Consider the following 16,808-nt stretch of genomic DNA (forward strand, 5'->3'; position numbering starts at 1 on the left):
TCCTTTGCATCAGAGTTACTTGTGATTTCAGATATGACATGAGTGATTACATTATTCAGGAAATCAAGGGCATTTTGGGCATTAAATTCTTGGATAATTCTTAGTAATTTTATCTAATAAGGGAGAAACGATGATTCATGGTATTTAAGATTTGTTTTGATTTATCAGGATATCAAGTTAACTTGAACTGAACAAATCCCAACACTGTGATACTTGTCAACCGATCAAATCGTTACACTTCAAGGGTATTTACACTTTAATTATGTCAACTCTTGTCGAGCTGACCATCTTCAGAATTATCGCTGAATGTATCTTATAGAAACGAACATGTATTCCAATGATATTTATTTCATTTTTGTATTGCAACGATCTCAAGAAATGTCGACGTGCTTGATTCGTGGTTCAAAACCCTTATAGATAGTACACCATATTAGATCATCAGCGTTTACAGACTTATTCAAGTTATTCGCTTAGTTCTATGTCTTTGAGGGTAATTAGGTCATTTAGCAGTCAAGTTATCCTTGTCACTTCGGAGTTTCTAGAGTAATTCAGTCATTTCCACAATTCAGAGACCTACAATACTTCAATTTAGTTCAACTTGGTCATATAATATAGTCATTTTACACTTCAGAGGCAATTCTGTGATTTTATAATCAGGTAATTTCAGTATTAAAGTTTCTAATGATGATAAATAAAATTTAGAGATTCTGAGGTTATTTGCTTTTTTGGATAATCGCTGAACTTGAAATCATTCTTATCAGTCTTCTTGTGTCTATGTAGGTAGTTTGAGCCTTATTCAATTTAATTTATTTTGCAAATCAGACCAAGTTTAGAATTTTTAACTACACATATGTAACCATATTCAACCATGCATTCACTAATACTAGCATGTTCCATACAACATGCATAAGGTAGTAACGTATTACCTTGATATATGAGCTATATCGATCGACCATTTAAACTCTATTCGAATGCCATCGAACTTTATTTATACGTCTCATAATGTATCGGATACATAACAACGAATTTACGTCAGAAACTGAACTGAATCGAAAAACCAAAATGAATCCAGAGATAAAACATTGAAAAATGACTTATCGAGTGCAAATTTGGCAAAACAGACTTCAGATTCGGACTCAGGAAGTCAAAAAATAGAAAATATGACTTTTCGAGAGAAAAAATTTGACTTTTTGTCAAAGTCAACGAGTCTGATCAAAGTTAACGGGTCGGGTTGACTCGGTTCAGACCGGGCTAGCCGGTTCGTGCCGGTCTAGACTGAATGGACCGGTTCTAGAAGGTTTCCAGGACGGGCTGAAGAAGCCCTCGCGCACGCGGAGGTGCGTGGCGGTGACGACGGGCTCGGGGTGATCGGTCGATTCTTTCGAGAGCATCTACACATCATTTGCAACCAAAAGTTTTTACCACAACAACCATCAACCATACCTAAACAATCAAAAATATAATCGACTTACCCAATGACGGTCGTCCGAGGAAACGACGACGATGCGACAACCCCCGGGCTGGGTTTTGGGCGCATGGAGGAGGGGAGTCCGATGGTGCAGGCGGTGAGGTGAGGCGACGTCTTGATCGACGATAATCGAGTAGAAAACGAGTGATGGGGTCTTGGAAACGACAAAGCTTTGATGGTCCCCATACATCGATCGGCGGCTGAATCCGTAGCAACAAGGTAGGGGTTTTTGTCGGGACGAGGTGACAATTTGGATGGAGGTGGCAGTGACCTACACCGCCGGTCGAGGCAAGGCGGATCGGGGGGTGGGAAGGTGATGGGTTAGGGATTTTGGGATTAGGGAAAATTGGTGATTGTTTGGTTGGGTTGCTAGACAGGGGGTTTAATTTTCACTGCAAAGGAAAAATGAGAAAAATCATATTTAAGTTCTTGAACTTCCCAAAGTTTTGAAACTGAGTTGCAAATTTCTGTAACTTGTAATTTAGTCCTTTAAATTTACTTAAATTAATAAAATTCAACCCTTAAATTGGGGTGTGACATAGATATATTCTATGTGTAGAGAAACAAAAAGTCCAAACAGAACTCCAAGTCTCCATCTTCTCCTCCCACATCGATACAGCTGGTCTGGTTGCTTCCTCCCCCTTTCTTCTCTTCTTCCTCGAACCTGCAAATAAAAACAAAAAGTCAATACTCATTACCCTTCCCATATCTAAAATCTTCCTTTTCAATCCCAAATACAAAAAGAGTTTTTTGTATATCAGTTATGGGGAACTGCTTTGGAACTCAACAAGTTGATCACCATAGCCAATCCACCATCAAGTCATCCAGCCCAGGTACGTTTAAATTTTGATTTTGTTCATAGTTTTCTGTTTTATCATCTTGTGTGATTGACGATACACATGTATTTGCAGAAGAGTCGAAGAAAGTAAAAGACGGCACACCAAATGGATCACTTCCACCACCTACAACGAACAAAGAGAGCAGCGGCGTTGAAGGGAGAAGCAAGGAGGTTGGTGAAGCGGTGTCCGTGCCGGAAAGTGGAAAGATTCCGATGAACACCACCTTGAAAATATTCACTTTTGCTGAACTCAAGGCCGCCACGAGAAATTTCAAGCCGGCTACGGTGCTCGGAGAAGGCGGTTTCGGTAGAGTTTTCAAAGGTTGGGTCGATGAGAAAACATATGCTCCTTCGAAAGTCGGCGTTGGCATGGCGGTCGCCGTCAAGAAATCGAATCCCGATAGCTCTCAAGGCTTGCAAGAATGGCAGGTATTTTTTTTCTTGCTTCCATCAAACATTAACTAAGCAATGTAATTTAATTTTGTTATCACCAGTTCACCTCATGTTTAAAGATTATTGTTAAATGAGTGCATAATCAAAATATTCTATTATTAATAATTTTGATTACCAATTAATTTATTTGATTATATTTGAAATCCTTTAAATAAAATTAAATGTTTTAAATTCTATGATACTGAATAAAGAAAATTAAATTAAAAAGAATGTGCTTTTTTCGATTAAGTTAAAGTGATTACAAAGTTATATCTATTCTAAATAATCTTAATTATTTGACAATCAATAATCAATCACTTTTATAATCTTTGATGTTTAAACCTATAATCTTCAGAAAAATCAACGATTTCGTTAACTAATTTGATTAGTGTTAAAAAAAAAAAGAATGTATTTAGACGCAGGCCTTGGTTATTAAGTGTAAACACTGGGAAGGAGAATTGAAATGTCTTCCCAAAATATACGACGCCGTACTAATTTATGTATACCTTTCAATGTTTACATTTTGAGAATAAATATTTACAATTTGGCCAGTTTTTTCTTTGAGTTGACCTAACCACTACAACAATAAAGTCTTTTAATATATAATGTATTGGAGGATCATTATTGTCTTAGCGATAATTAGAAAAAAGAACTTTAATTTTTGATAGTTTTAGAATTATAAGTTAATATATTATAAAATTTTATTTCAATCTTCTAAAATTAAAATTTATAATTTATTTAAAAAAAATATAAGTTAACATCATAATAAATTTATATTTTAACTCTCATAGAACTTATGATTCAATTTTGTAGTCTGTCGTAATATAATTATGTGTTCAGCCCGAGAGGACTCTGACCTCATCCTTTAATTTTTTTTTATAACACTTTAAATTTTTGGCAATTTAAATATTTGTCACAGTAAATATGGTTCTATTTATTTTTAGGTTCTTTTTAACATTGGATCTTAGTTTTACTGTTGATATATTTGAAGATTAACAATTTAATCTCTTCTAATGTTTGATTCTAGTTTCGTCTAAGATATATTTAAAGTTTGCATTTTTGTGTAAAGAAAGGATTTTTGAAGAGTGGTGGATTTGGCTGCATGTGCATGATTATATATATATATATATATATATATATATATATATATAGATGGATAGGGGGCAGATGGGACAGTTACCCTGAAATTTTAAGATTATCATATATTTTAGATATTTTTATATATTTTTTATTGAAAATATATTTTCCCCTTTTAAAAGTACACTTCCCCGAGTATAAAATTTTGCATCATTCCCTTAATATATATAAATGAATCCATGATCTTTAAGGAATGAAAATTAAGTTGGTTTTGGTGGTGTGAGGACAGGCAGAAGTGAAATTTTTGGGCAAGTTCAGCCATCCAAATCTGGTGAAGCTATTGGGGTACTGTTGGGAGGAGAATCAATTCCTCCTCGTCTATGAATACATGCAAAAGGGCAGCTTGGAAAACCACCTCTTCAGATGTATGTAATTTAATGAACAAACACATCTTTTCTTTATCTCTATCTTAAGAGATTGGGGAAACTCAAAGCTGTTTTATATATATGAAAACTCAATTGCAGCGGGCAGAGCAGAGCCTCTTACATGGGCAACGCGGCTTAAAATAGCCATTGGGGCTGCCCAAGGCCTGGACTTTTTGCATACATCCGAGAAGAGTGTTATCTACAGGGACTTTAAAGCCTCCAATATTTTGCTGGATGGGGTAAATTCAATCCCACCCTCCCTCTTTTAGCTTTCTCCGAGTCATATACGACTAACAAACGGATTCGACTATCTTCCAGGACTACAACGCTAAACTTTCGGATTTCGGATTAGCGAAGTTTGGCCCTATAAACGGCCACTCGCATATCACCACACGAGTCATGGGCACTTATGGTTATGCTGCTCCTGAATATGTTGCCACTGGTAATGTACCAATCTTTCCTTTTGAACGGCCACCTCCTCTGTTGTGTTATGGAATAGGACTACAACTGACGTTAACATGTACAAAATTGTGTAGGTCATTTGTATGTTAGAAGTGATGTGTATGGTTTCGGAGTGGTGTTGTTAGAGATGTTAACGGGCCTGAGGGCCCTCGATACGAATCGACCGAGTGGAGAGCACAATCTGGTGGAATGGACCAAACACTCGTTGACGGAGAAGAGGAAGTTGAAGAAAATAATGGATCCAAGGTTGGACGAGCAATACCCTATGAAAGCTGCATTGCAAGCCGGTGCACTTATTTTAAAGTGTTTGGAATCCGATCCCAGAAGCCGTCCATCCATGGAAGAGGTATTGGAGACGTTACAAAAGATCAATGCCATCAATCAAAATCCTAAAGAGAGTAGTAAAGGTAGCAAATCGAAGTCAAGAGCTAACGATAATCGATCCCCGGTGCATTCTAGGTACGGTCGGGATACAAATAACCAACGCTCCGCCACGGCTACACCGCATCGATAGTTGTTCGGTTTCGGAGATGTGCATGTAACAAATTGTAATAATTGATGTTGTTCTCCTATACACGTATGTTTAACTTTTTTTTGGACTCGTATATAAAATACAATTCCAATACAGCGTACTTGAGGTCTAGTTTTATGTGAAACTCGAGCATATATTATTGTTATTATCACAATGAAAACTTTGCAGTTAATTTCAACATCAGCTTGAAATAATCAAAAGGCCAACCTGATTATTGACCATGGAAGCTTGGCCAATTTTGAGGATATCGATCTACATGGTTAATTGAGAATGATAAACATAACCTTTTACATGAAATGTTTTTCAAATATCTACAACATAGGTGTGATACCGTCAAGCGAGACTCGAGCCATGATCATGATATCATTATCATATATATAAAGATATATATGCAGTGAGTTTAGAAGATTTATGGAAGATGGTCACTCGTTCTCATAAGCTGTAAAAGTTTATTTGCTTTCCTTTGTGCTCTGTTTGTTCCGGTTACGGAGATCTCAACTAAATGCTCTTAAACACCAAACTGAAGGGCTGCAAGAATGTGAGATGAATTGTTCAAACTCAACTCGAGAAGAACCGAGGCTGCGCACTCCTTATTCTTCGGGTCCCGTCTCTGATGATATCGACCAGCACCCCAATGAAAAATAGCTGTCCGATCTCATATCTACCTTGTGGATGAGTTACTAGAAGCAAGAACATGGAGAGGGCCTCATCAACCATGCCCATTCTCTTATCCTTGACTAAGAGCTTCAATGGTGGCACAATGCCAGCGTCGATGGCCCTTGCCTTATTGGCTTGGTTGAGACATAAGTTGAACAGTGCAGTGACAGCATCTGTTTTGCCTCTACTCATCCCGGTCTCCAACAATTGTACTAATGCAGGGATGCCTTCTGAGAGAGCGATCGTTATTTGTTCTCGTCGAGCATCGATAAGATGAATAAAGCTGCGGTGGAATTCTCTCTCGACTCCATACTTCCATTTCTCGAGACGTCTAGTATAGCAGGTATTGCTTGTTCTCACGCTATGAGCTTCTTGTTAGCGTCGTCGATCGATAAATTCAATAGAGATGTCACGGCATACTGTTGATTTTAGGATTCAGATAGCGCAACAGTTGCACCAATGCTGGGATTGCTCCGCAATTAGTGAACAGAACTCGGCTCTCCGGGTGCTCCTTCGAAAGCATATGAATATCCTTCACTGCCCTTAACAGCACTTCTAATTCAGAGGAAGATAGTTCTTCAACCAAAGATGAGATCTCTTCCTCTTTGACAGAGGAGCCTTGTGAAGATTCAAGATCCTCTGTGTTGGGATGCTTATAATTGTTCTTCTCACACCATTGTGTAATAAGGTTCTTGAGGGCATGATTCGGCACTAGCGACAAGTGAGCCAGAGTCTGCCTCGTCTTCGGGCATGTCCTATTGTTAGAATCAAACCACTTCTGTATGCTCTCTCTTTCAAATGTCTGAAATTCAGTTTGAAAACACATGTATCAAACAATCAAGTGTAAATGATTCAAATGATGTAATTGTTTTCAGTCATTCTCATTCAAGTGGTTGAAACAAAGAGAAGTCCTTACCTGTCCGCTCGCGATGATAACTGGATCTCTCATTACGTCGAGTGTGATCGGACAAAGGAACTCATGAGGGATCACGAAGGACATCGACTTTTCCAACATTTTAGGCTTGACAGACTCCTTGAAAATATCAGTTACTTCCATGCCTAACATCTGTTTGAATTTATTGAGAATGTCTATAACCTGCACTACGCACTCTGAGGTTTGGCCTCTTTCTTTGGAAAGATTCCTTACAGCTATGGTTTCTTTCTTCAAGTCCTCAAAGGTATGCAAATCTAATTTCTTGGCTAGCCTTTCTATGATGGCTACATCAGCCATCCTTTCATCGGTTTCCGAGGATAGTACCATCAAATCTAATGCAAGTTCCATATCCTGCAAATGTTTTCGCCGTCTGCCTAGCCTCAACTGCGTCACCATTAGCTCGACCTGAATAACATCCGGCATTCGAATTTCAAATATACACATTGCGTTCCGAATAAGGCTTCAAAAACAAAGAAAGATTAACGGCGTGAAATTTGACCATCATTGCCTCAGTCTCCAATGCCTGAGAAAGAATAACCAACAATGGGAATTTTGAATTCAACGGATATAAATAAATGGACGGTGATGATGGGAGGCCAAATGTAGAAACATTCTCACCAGGAAAATCTTGCTACCAGCCCTACAAGTTTTCAGAAGTTTCTTCGCCAAACAAAGTACTTTCTTCAACTTCGACAATGCGGTACACCGTTAGGAGGAATGCAGGCACCGAGGAGCTGAATCTCGTCGAAGTATGGCAACAAAATCTTCATGCGCCTAACGAGGCTGTAACATTCTTGTCTCAGGGTGCTTTGGAAGTCTCCGAGCCGAGCGAAATATTCAATGAGGCTCACGCTTTCCTGGACAAAACCGGATTCATTTTGCTGTGCGTTAGCTGCACTGATTTCTTTCTCTTGCTCCATCCTCTCCCCTCTTCGGAAATCGATATCTACGTCTCTCTCCCTATGTACCAGCATCATGGTTCCCAAGCAAATGGGGACCGTGCCTATAGGTTTCTCTTCGGGCACCGGGCTCTGAAAGAAGGGAGAAATCATGTTGAAATATGGAGGAAGAGGAAGGGGAAGGCCAAGCCGAAGCCGAAGAGGGTGTCGAGAACTTAAAATCGAGAGACATTGAACATTAACGCAGGTTTCCATGAATGAATATGCTGATGGGGTTGATGTGCTTCTCCCGTGTGATCCCTTAGCGTGCATTTCGGGTCTGTTGCAAGGAATTTCGCCCGAGTTTTGCTTCTTAAAATAGAAAATCTAGAACAGGTGCTGTCTTTTATGTGATTATGTCATAATAGATAACTAAGTAAAACAGTTATATATAAATGAAATAAAAGACGGATTAAAAAAAAAGAAAATAACCTTAGTGACCAAAAATGTCTTATAATATATGATTTTAACCAACTTTTTTTGGATTTGTCAAAATGATCAACTAAATCGCAATGCGATCGATAATTCGCAACGCGATCTCCGGTATCGCAAATCAATTTCCAGATTCGCAACGCGATTCTGACTATTGCATTGCGATTTTCCAAATTCGAGTTGCGATTTTTCGACTATCGCAATGCGAATATGTAAATCGCAATGCGATTATGACTATCGCAATGCGATTCTGACTGTCGCAACACTGCATTTCAAATTCGCAATATGTTTTAGTTTCGTAACACAAATGTTTTGGGTATATAACTACGCAGCAGAAGCAACTCATAACCTAAATCCCTAAATCGCAACTCATTCCATCTCCATCTATCACTCTCTCCGGCGACATCCGTTCCTATATCTAACGACATCCTTCCCCATCCGGCAACAGGTTTTAGTTTCGCAGCTCGTTTGTTTAGTAAATTAATTTAAAATAATGAAATCATCTAATGTTGATCATGTTTGGATAGATTTGTGTTTTGGAGGGTCATGGGAGAATGTTCATGGTGTTTTACAATATATGCCTTTACCCATGAATCTTCAACTAAAACTGTTATTAAAAAAGTTAACTTATGAAACTCTAATGTTACGTGTTGCAAATAAATTGAATTTAGAGCCCTTAAGTGGATTTAGGCTATCTTATTAGAGAAAATGTAAAGTTTATTTGTTAACCGACAATGAAGATGTTAAACGATTCACTGCTTACATTAGTGTTTCGCAAGATGATGTTACATTGTATGTTGTTGAACCTAGAAGTAGTGAAGTTGGGTCAGTAGCGGGTAGTAATCAACTAAGTTTTTCAACCCCAGTTTATGGTGCTCAAAATTTAATGGTTCCACCACAATTTCATCACCAAGCAAATTTTGTTTCACCACATTTCCAATATCAAACACAATCTCAAAACCCACAACATTTCCCTAATCCAAATCCCAATCAACATTCAGCACCAAATTCCGGTTTTCGTATTAACCAGTTAGGCGATGATGAGCCAACAGAAAAAATTGTGAGTACTAGTCGGTATTCGAAATTTGATCTTGGTCAATACCCAGACTTTGATCTTGGTCAATACTCGAATTTTGATGATTTTTCATAAGAAGAAACAGACCCTGCGTGTAATGATTTTGATATTGATCAATACCCGAATTTTAATGATGAAACAGCCGCTGCCGAGGAAGATGTTGTTGATGATAATGAGGAGGAAGTTACGACTTTGAATGAACATGTTGAACATCCATTCTGTAATTCATATAACCCTGAAAAAGAAAGATAAGAAGAAGAAATCCCCGAAGAAAAGTCCTCGAAGAAAATGTCACGGGAGTATAACTGGAATATGCCAGAATTACTTCAGATACCGGAAGAAGAGTTGGTAAAAATAGCAGTTGATTGTTACACAAAATTATTCGTATCAAGAAAGATGATTGTTTTGATACAAAGGAAGACTTGAAGATAGCTTGTATACGAAATGTGTGGAAGATGGCTATCAACTAAAAGTTAACAAATCAAGCAAAGATCATTTCGAAACAAGGTGTATGATTGACAAGAACTGTACGTGGCGTATGATTGCAAAGAAGATAAAAGATTGCGAAATGTTTCAAGTTAGGATTTTTATTGATAAACATACATGTTCAAGAACCCAAGTTTTTCCTCACCATAGACAGGCAAACAAAAAGGTATTGGGTGGTTTTCTGGCTGAGTTAATGTTTTTGAATGACAGGGTATATCGGGGACATGAAATTATGACTGACATGAATGCTCGGTTCAAGATTAGTATCTCATATTCTCAAGCTTGGAGAGCAAATGTTATGCCTTGGAATTGTCGAGGGGGTCGCCAGAAGCATCGTTTGCCCAAATGTCGGCTTATTGTCACAATTTAAAGCAGAAAAATTCTGGGTCGGTAACTCATATCAAAACAGATAGAAATGGACGCTTTGAGTTGCTGTTTATCGCCATTGGTGCTGCGGTTAGTAAATCAATATAATTTTGTTGACTCATTTTTGTTAGTTACATGCATTTCACATTTAAATGATTATATTTCTTGTGTATATGATTTTGTAGATTCGTTCGTTTATTACTTGCATGCGCCCAGTTATTATAGTTGACGGAGCACATTTAAAAGGTCGATACCATGGAGTAAACTTATTAGCAGTAGCCATGGATGCTAACAATAGGATACTATCAATAGCTTACGGGGTTGGCAAATCTGAAACCTCTGATTCATGGACATGGTTTATGGGGCATCTTAGGGATTGCATAGGTCCTATTAGCAATCTGACAATCATATCCGATAGGGCAAACTCAATTGACAACGCTGTTAGAAGGTGTTTCCCATATGTTTTTCATGGATTTTGTGGTGTTCATTTATATAGAAATCTAAAATCAAGGTCTGCTGGTATAAAAAATCACAAATGGACATACTGGAAGGCTGTAAAAGCTTATCGGGAAGTGAATTTTAATAAGCATATAAATTGTTTAAGACGTGTTTTGCCTCAGTGTGCTCAAACACTAGAAGATATCGGGTTTGAAAGATGGTCAAGAGTACATCAACTTGGAGCAAGATATGGTTTTATGACGTCTAATAGTGCAGAATCAATCAATGTTCTAAGTCGTCATTCCCGGAAATTACCCATTACTATGTTAATGGAGTTTTTTCGGGCCTCTATTCAACAGTGGTACTACAAGAAAAGAAACCATGCAAGTATTATTTCTTTAAATTCGTAACTTATCATATATTTTACTAAGTATTATTTATTTAAATTTACAGGAACATTGGAACATCGTGTTACACCATGGACTGAAAAAAAGATAACGAAACGTGTTGTGAAGTCAACGTCATGGAGAGTTGAACCATGTTCAAACACTTTGTTTGAAGTACTGGATAATAGCTTAAATGGGCTTGTCGATCTAAATGCAAAGACGTGTAGTTTTATGAAATGGCAAACATCTGGTTATCCGTGTGGGCATGTTATAAAAGTTGCTCTTCATCTAAACCAAGATGATTCAAGCGTATACGCTATGGATTGCTACACTACAGAAGTATATCGACAGACTTATACCGAGATTATCTACCATATTCCACATCCTTCTGAGTGGGACATACCAGATGACTTACAAACAGTTTTGCCACCAGCCATGGACAGAAGGCTACCTGGCCGACCAAAAAGTCACGATCGTATACCGTCTAAGGGTGAAGAGAAGAAGAGATCGACATGTAGTCGGTGCAAGGAAAGTAGTCATACAAGGTTGACATGTGGATCACCAGTTCCATCACAATCATCTTTTCCTCTACCAAAATATAGATCCTCATCAAAATCCAAAGCTCATATGGTGTCAAGAAAAAGGCAATCAAAATCGCAATCAAAATCAAAATCCCAATCACAACTGACTTCACCTTTTGGGACTATTAACTTAGGTTATTTTTAAATGCAAACGTTGTATTATGTGTAAACTTTTAACATTTTCAGTTAGGCATGTATTAGTAACTTGAGTTTGAACATTGCTATGATTTGTTCAGTTGTTATCACTTATTACACATTCATTTGAATATCGCAATATGAATTTGACTATTATGTGTATTTTATGTGTAAACTTTTAACATTTTCAGTTAGGCATGTATTAGTAACTTGAGTTTGAACATTGCTATGATATGTTCAGTTGTTATCACTTATTACACATTCATTTGAATATCGCAACGCGAATTTGACTATCGCAATGCGAATTTGATTATCGCAACTCAAAAATCGCAACGCGAATATGACTATCGCAACACGAATATGACTATCGCAACGCGAATTTGTCTATCGCAACGCGAATTTGACTATCGCAACGCGAATTTGATTATCGCAACGGCTATTTGACTATCGCAACGTGAAAATCGCAACGCGAATTTGACTATCGCAACGCGAATTTGATTATCGCAACGGGTATTTGACTATCGCAACGAGTAATCGTAAAGCGTATTAGACTATTGCAACGCGAATTGACTTTCGCGTTGCGATTTTGTCTTTCGTATTGCGATTTTGAGTTTAGCGTTGCGAAAGTGTACCTCCAACAGGTCTTTTGCCTTTAATATGATGCAGATTGAAATCAACAAATCAACTTTTACATTTCAATCAATTAAACAAGCACAAATAAGAATTATTTACACATCAATATTAAACAAATCAACTTTTACAAATCAATTTTTATAAATCAATTAAACAAGCAAAAAATGATAATAATTCTTATTTTCCTCATCAATTAAACAAATCAGACTTTTAAGAATCAATTAAACAATAAAAAAAAGTGTACCCCAGATAGTTGTTTATGCACCCATACATCAATTTCACGCAGCTCACTTCAGGATTAACTTGCAGAAACCAAACATTTGCTCAAATAACATTTTCTACACATCTAAAACCAGTAAACAACAAATTATTATTGAATTCTAGGTACTTAACAACACTTGCATTTGACTTACAAATTGTTTATGGACACTTTCATAACGCGGATGCAGGTAGGCAGCGTCTCGCATATATCGCTCTAGCCATAAAATGCCGAAACCACAAGCCTACTGCACCTCTATCTCTATCGGTGGGAGGTAGAAACTGTGTACTTCCTGTTGTCAAACGCTCCAAGAACATGCATACGAGAGAACCACAATCCCCTTTGGCTTTCGGCGTTTATTGTGGCGCGGTCTCATCTCTGATAACTGTAACATTGAACTTCTTTGGCTTCTTGTTTCCAGAACAAGTCCAATAATTAATCGCATCCAAGAATTTAGTCAAATGAGAGCTCCATCCCTTAATAATATCTCTCAAATCAGACAATGATATGTAATTTATCATGTTGTCATATACTATTGTCTTCAGGAATGGGAGTTGAAGCTCGACGAGAAGCCAATGAGTACGTTCCAAAACAGGGATAAACACCTGCAATCATAAGTAATAATTCAAATTGCGCACTTATTTATGAACACCTTTAAAATATTTAAAAAATAAATACTAACCTTATCGACCTCCCACCATGCAGGATAAAGTTTAGCTTGTCCATTAGCCAACACATATGATTCCTGTCGTTGATTCTTCAAGTGAACTATGTGAAAAGACGTCGGCATAATTGTATATCGCGTATTTTTTTATTTTTATTTTTCTTCAATTTCCTTACTATTAGAAGACGTGACACCCATGCATCAATATGTTGTTTTACAAAAAAAGACATATATTGGTGAATTACATAAATTTAAAAAAAAATTAATCAAAATGAAATATAAGAAGAAATATAAGACTTACTCCCCTATCGAAATAGCCACTGTCTTCAACCCCTAATAACACACCACACCAAGACCGTTCAATCAATAAATGCATATCATCGTTGAGTTTGTATATGTCAGCGTAACACCCTTGGCTCCGCTCATGTAGATAAAAATCAACTGCGGTCTTAGCCCAAAGGATATTATCCAGAATTGTTTCCGGCAGTTGTTTCCTCTTCATTTCATCTGCCGGAATGGTACTGGCCGGTAACTTATACGAAAGCTAACGATCATCCATCATGTCCGGTACGTGAGGGGGTTTCTCAATAATTCGATATATTACGCTGTGTGAATCGGGCTCTAGAATGTTGGGAGGGACCTCTTCAACGATGACAGTGGCCTCTTGAACGGTGGGAGGGGACTCTTGAGGGATGATAGGGGCCTCTTAAACGATAGGGGAGGCCTCTTGAACGATGACAGGTGAGTCGGGCTTTTTCTTACGGATTCTTCGCACTATTGGGGTGAACGGAGACGTAATGGCACGTGCACGCCATCTGATGCATGAACTTCGTCTTGCAAGAAAAACCCGACGTAGAGCATCCACCTTAGCGGGCCGCTAAAATAAATTAATACATAAATCAGTAAATAAACAGACATGATATTAAACAGTGAAAACAAAGACAAATATATTTCAAACTTGCACGGTATTCACCCAAGCCATTATTCTATCATTGTTCACAAAATGCATCAGATAACATTCCAGAAGTAATCACTTATATAAGCATTTAAAAGGACAACATATAGGTTTAGTGCAGGTTCAATGACAACATAAAGAGTAGTAGTTTATTCTTGAAACTTAAATTTTCAACACTGTGAAGTTAGTATTTGTCTTTGTCTTTTGGTTGAAGTAATGCAATTCATTCAAGTTTCAATTTACAGAAGAAGAATAGAATCTGAAACTTAAAATCGCAACACGAATGACTATCGCAACGCGAAAATGACTATCACAACGTGAATTTGACTATCGCAACGAAAGAATCGCAATGCGATTTTCATTTCGCATTGCGATTCTTTCATTGCGATAGTCAAATTCGCGTTGCGATAGTCATTTTCGCGTTGCGAAAGTAAACTATTCTTCTTCTGCAAATTGAAACTTGAATGGATTGCATTACTTCAACCAAAAGATAACCAAAAACAAATACTAACTTCACAGGGTTAAAGAATAAACAATTTAGCAGTATTGGCAGCAACCGAATGAATTTACTAAGCAATCTAAGTGAAATGGTTAATCTAAGTGAAATGGTTAACCTAAGTGAAATTACGAGTAAATTTATCATCAAGTTAAATATGAAAAATATTAAAATTACCTCATTGCGTAGAGTATGAACCTCATTCTGTAACGATGCTACCATCTCACGTAGAGCGGCTACCTCACCACGTAAAGTAGACACCTCAACACACCATGCACCATTGTCATCGCGTAAAGTACTGACCTCCTCATGCAAGGCATTGACCTCATCACGTAACTCCCCTAACTCATCCCGTGGAGGTGGAGGTGGAGAATAAGGAGATAAACGTCATGGCATCTTTGCCGGTCGCCTATCATGAGGTGATGGTGGAGAAGAGGCTCGATGAAGTGACAGAATATGTGATGGCTCTCGTTGTGGAGGTGTATAGTTGGGTCGATCAGGTGATGGCTCTGGGTGAGGTGATGGCTCTCGAAGTGGAGGCTGCTCATCATCTGTTCCATCAAAAAAACGCTTACTAGCTTGCCACCAATCAGTGGCAAGCTCAGCTTCCATGGGTGTCAGCCTCTGTAATGGAGTGTTGGACTCCTAACAATATAAAAACTCAAACAAAGTTAAACGTGTACTAGTAATAACTTGTTTATAAACATATGGTAGTATTTGTATTAACTTACATTATTTATTGTCGTATACGGTAGTAAATCTTTCCATTGACGCAAGGTCCGTTTCCTCTTCCAGGAAATAGCCCTAGGAATATCATTAGAAGTTTTTAATGCATATGTCTGCATGGCGGGAAAGGCCTCAAATATCCAAATCTACAAACAATATAATAACAAATATTAGTAATTGTTAAATAATAATTAATTATAATTTTGGAAACATTATATAAAAATTCTTACCTTAAAGGCCCAAATAAAGCCTGACAAAATGTATTTGGAACCATCACCACGCAAACTTTTTCGATCATCAAAGGCAGAAGACAACTTATTCCATGTAGCTTTCCATAGATACGAACCCCACGGAAACAGGTTCCATACATTTAGTTCCTCTACCAATTTAATTAGATCATTAGGAATAGGTTGTCTAGCCTCTTGCCTAAAAAGCCGGCATGCAAAAGTATTAGAAGGCATACTCGGACAACATCGACGTCATCCATCCGAGTAAAACCATCTTTCTTATTCAATAATCTCGTCAAGTCTTCCACGCGTAAATTCGGCTTCTCCATTGACAGCTCAGGAAAAACCCGGGATAACCATGATAGGCGGGTAATATGTCTAGTATACCGACCTACATCATCGTGTCCGAAGCGTAGACCGGTGATTAAGCAAAACTCCTCCCACCCAAAACACGTATACACCGGTGGAAAATCAAACCATATCTCTTCATCATGATGTTGTATAGTCTCTGGTAGATCGCTAGTCATTGTTTGAAGAAACAGATGGGTCAACATAGCATCTCCACCCGGATGTTGTACTTTCAGCCATGGCCCGAAGCAAGTATCCTCAAATATTTTTCTTTGTGCAGGTGAAAGCTTCGACGCAATTGTTTTGGTCAAGCTTAATTTATTTCTTAAGGTCAATTGAGCCGAATAAAAGTTCTACAAAAACAATAAACATACCAAGTTAGATATACCAAAAACTACATTGTGAAGATATACCAAGAACAATAAACATAAAGAGTAGTAGTTTATTCTTCAAACTTAAATTTGCAACACTGTGAATTTAGTATTTGTCTTTGTTTTTTTGTTGAAGTAATGCAATTCATTCAAGTTTCAATTTGCAGAAGAAGAATAGTTTCTGAAACTTAAAATCGCAACACGAAAATGACTATCGCAACGCGAATTTGACTATCGCAACGCGAAACTAAAATCGCATTGTGATTCTGTCGTTGCGATTTTCATTTCGCGTTGCGATTCTCGGTTTCAAATACTAAAATTGAAACTTGAATGGATTGCATTACTTCAACCAAAAGACTAAAACAAAGACAAATATTAAATTCACAGGGTTTAAAGACTAAACAGTTTAGCAGTATTGGCAGCAATCGAATGAATTTAATAAGCAATCTAAATGAAATGGTTAATCT

The 16,808-nt window shown here is 37.6% G+C and overlaps 1 protein-coding gene and 1 pseudogene across 2 annotated transcripts; one reads left to right on the forward strand and one right to left on the reverse strand.

The window, feature by feature from the left end:
• The first annotated feature begins 2,108 nt into the window (after positions 1-2,108).
• Positions 2,109-5,232, forward strand: LOC120209298 (probable serine/threonine-protein kinase PIX13). 2 transcript variants are annotated; one of them, XM_039208336.1, is made up of 6 exons: positions 2,109-2,301; positions 2,380-2,735; positions 4,105-4,240; positions 4,328-4,479; positions 4,559-4,682; positions 4,777-5,232. In XM_039208336.1, the coding sequence occupies exons 1-6, from the start codon at positions 2,232-2,234 to the stop codon at positions 5,214-5,216; spliced, it is 1,278 nt and encodes a 425-aa protein (XP_039064267.1). In that variant the 5' UTR covers positions 2,109-2,231; the 3' UTR covers positions 5,217-5,232. The 2 variants fall into 2 exon arrangements, with proteins under 2 accessions (XP_039064267.1, XP_039064268.1); XM_039208337.1 differs by having other exon boundaries at positions 2,125-2,301; positions 4,340-4,479; positions 4,777-5,231.
• Positions 5,233-5,643: 411 nt separating this feature from the next.
• LOC120209285 lies at positions 5,644-8,036 on the reverse strand (annotated as a pseudogene).
• Positions 8,037-16,808: the final 8,772 nt, after the last annotated feature.

This window comes from Hibiscus syriacus, unplaced genomic scaffold (assembly GCF_006381635.1).
Source record: "Hibiscus syriacus cultivar Baekdansim isolate YM2019G1 unplaced genomic scaffold, ASM638163v2 tig00018586_pilon, whole genome shotgun sequence".
In the NCBI taxonomy this organism is placed as follows: domain Eukaryota; kingdom Viridiplantae; phylum Streptophyta; class Magnoliopsida; order Malvales; family Malvaceae; genus Hibiscus; species Hibiscus syriacus.

Bases quoted from the DNA above. Each gene is read 5' to 3' on its own strand.
- LOC120209298 (XM_039208336.1), top strand. From the start codon at position 2,232: ATGGGGAACTGCTTTGGAACTCAACAAGTTGATCACCATAGCCAATCC. The intron at 2,736-4,104 runs GTATTTTTTTTC...GTGTGAGGACAG, and splicing joins AAGGCTTGCAAGAATGGCAG to GCAGAAGTGAAATTTTTGGG. The intron at 4,241-4,327 runs GTATGTAATTTA...ATATATATGAAA, and splicing joins GGAAAACCACCTCTTCAGAT to ACTCAATTGCAGCGGGCAGA.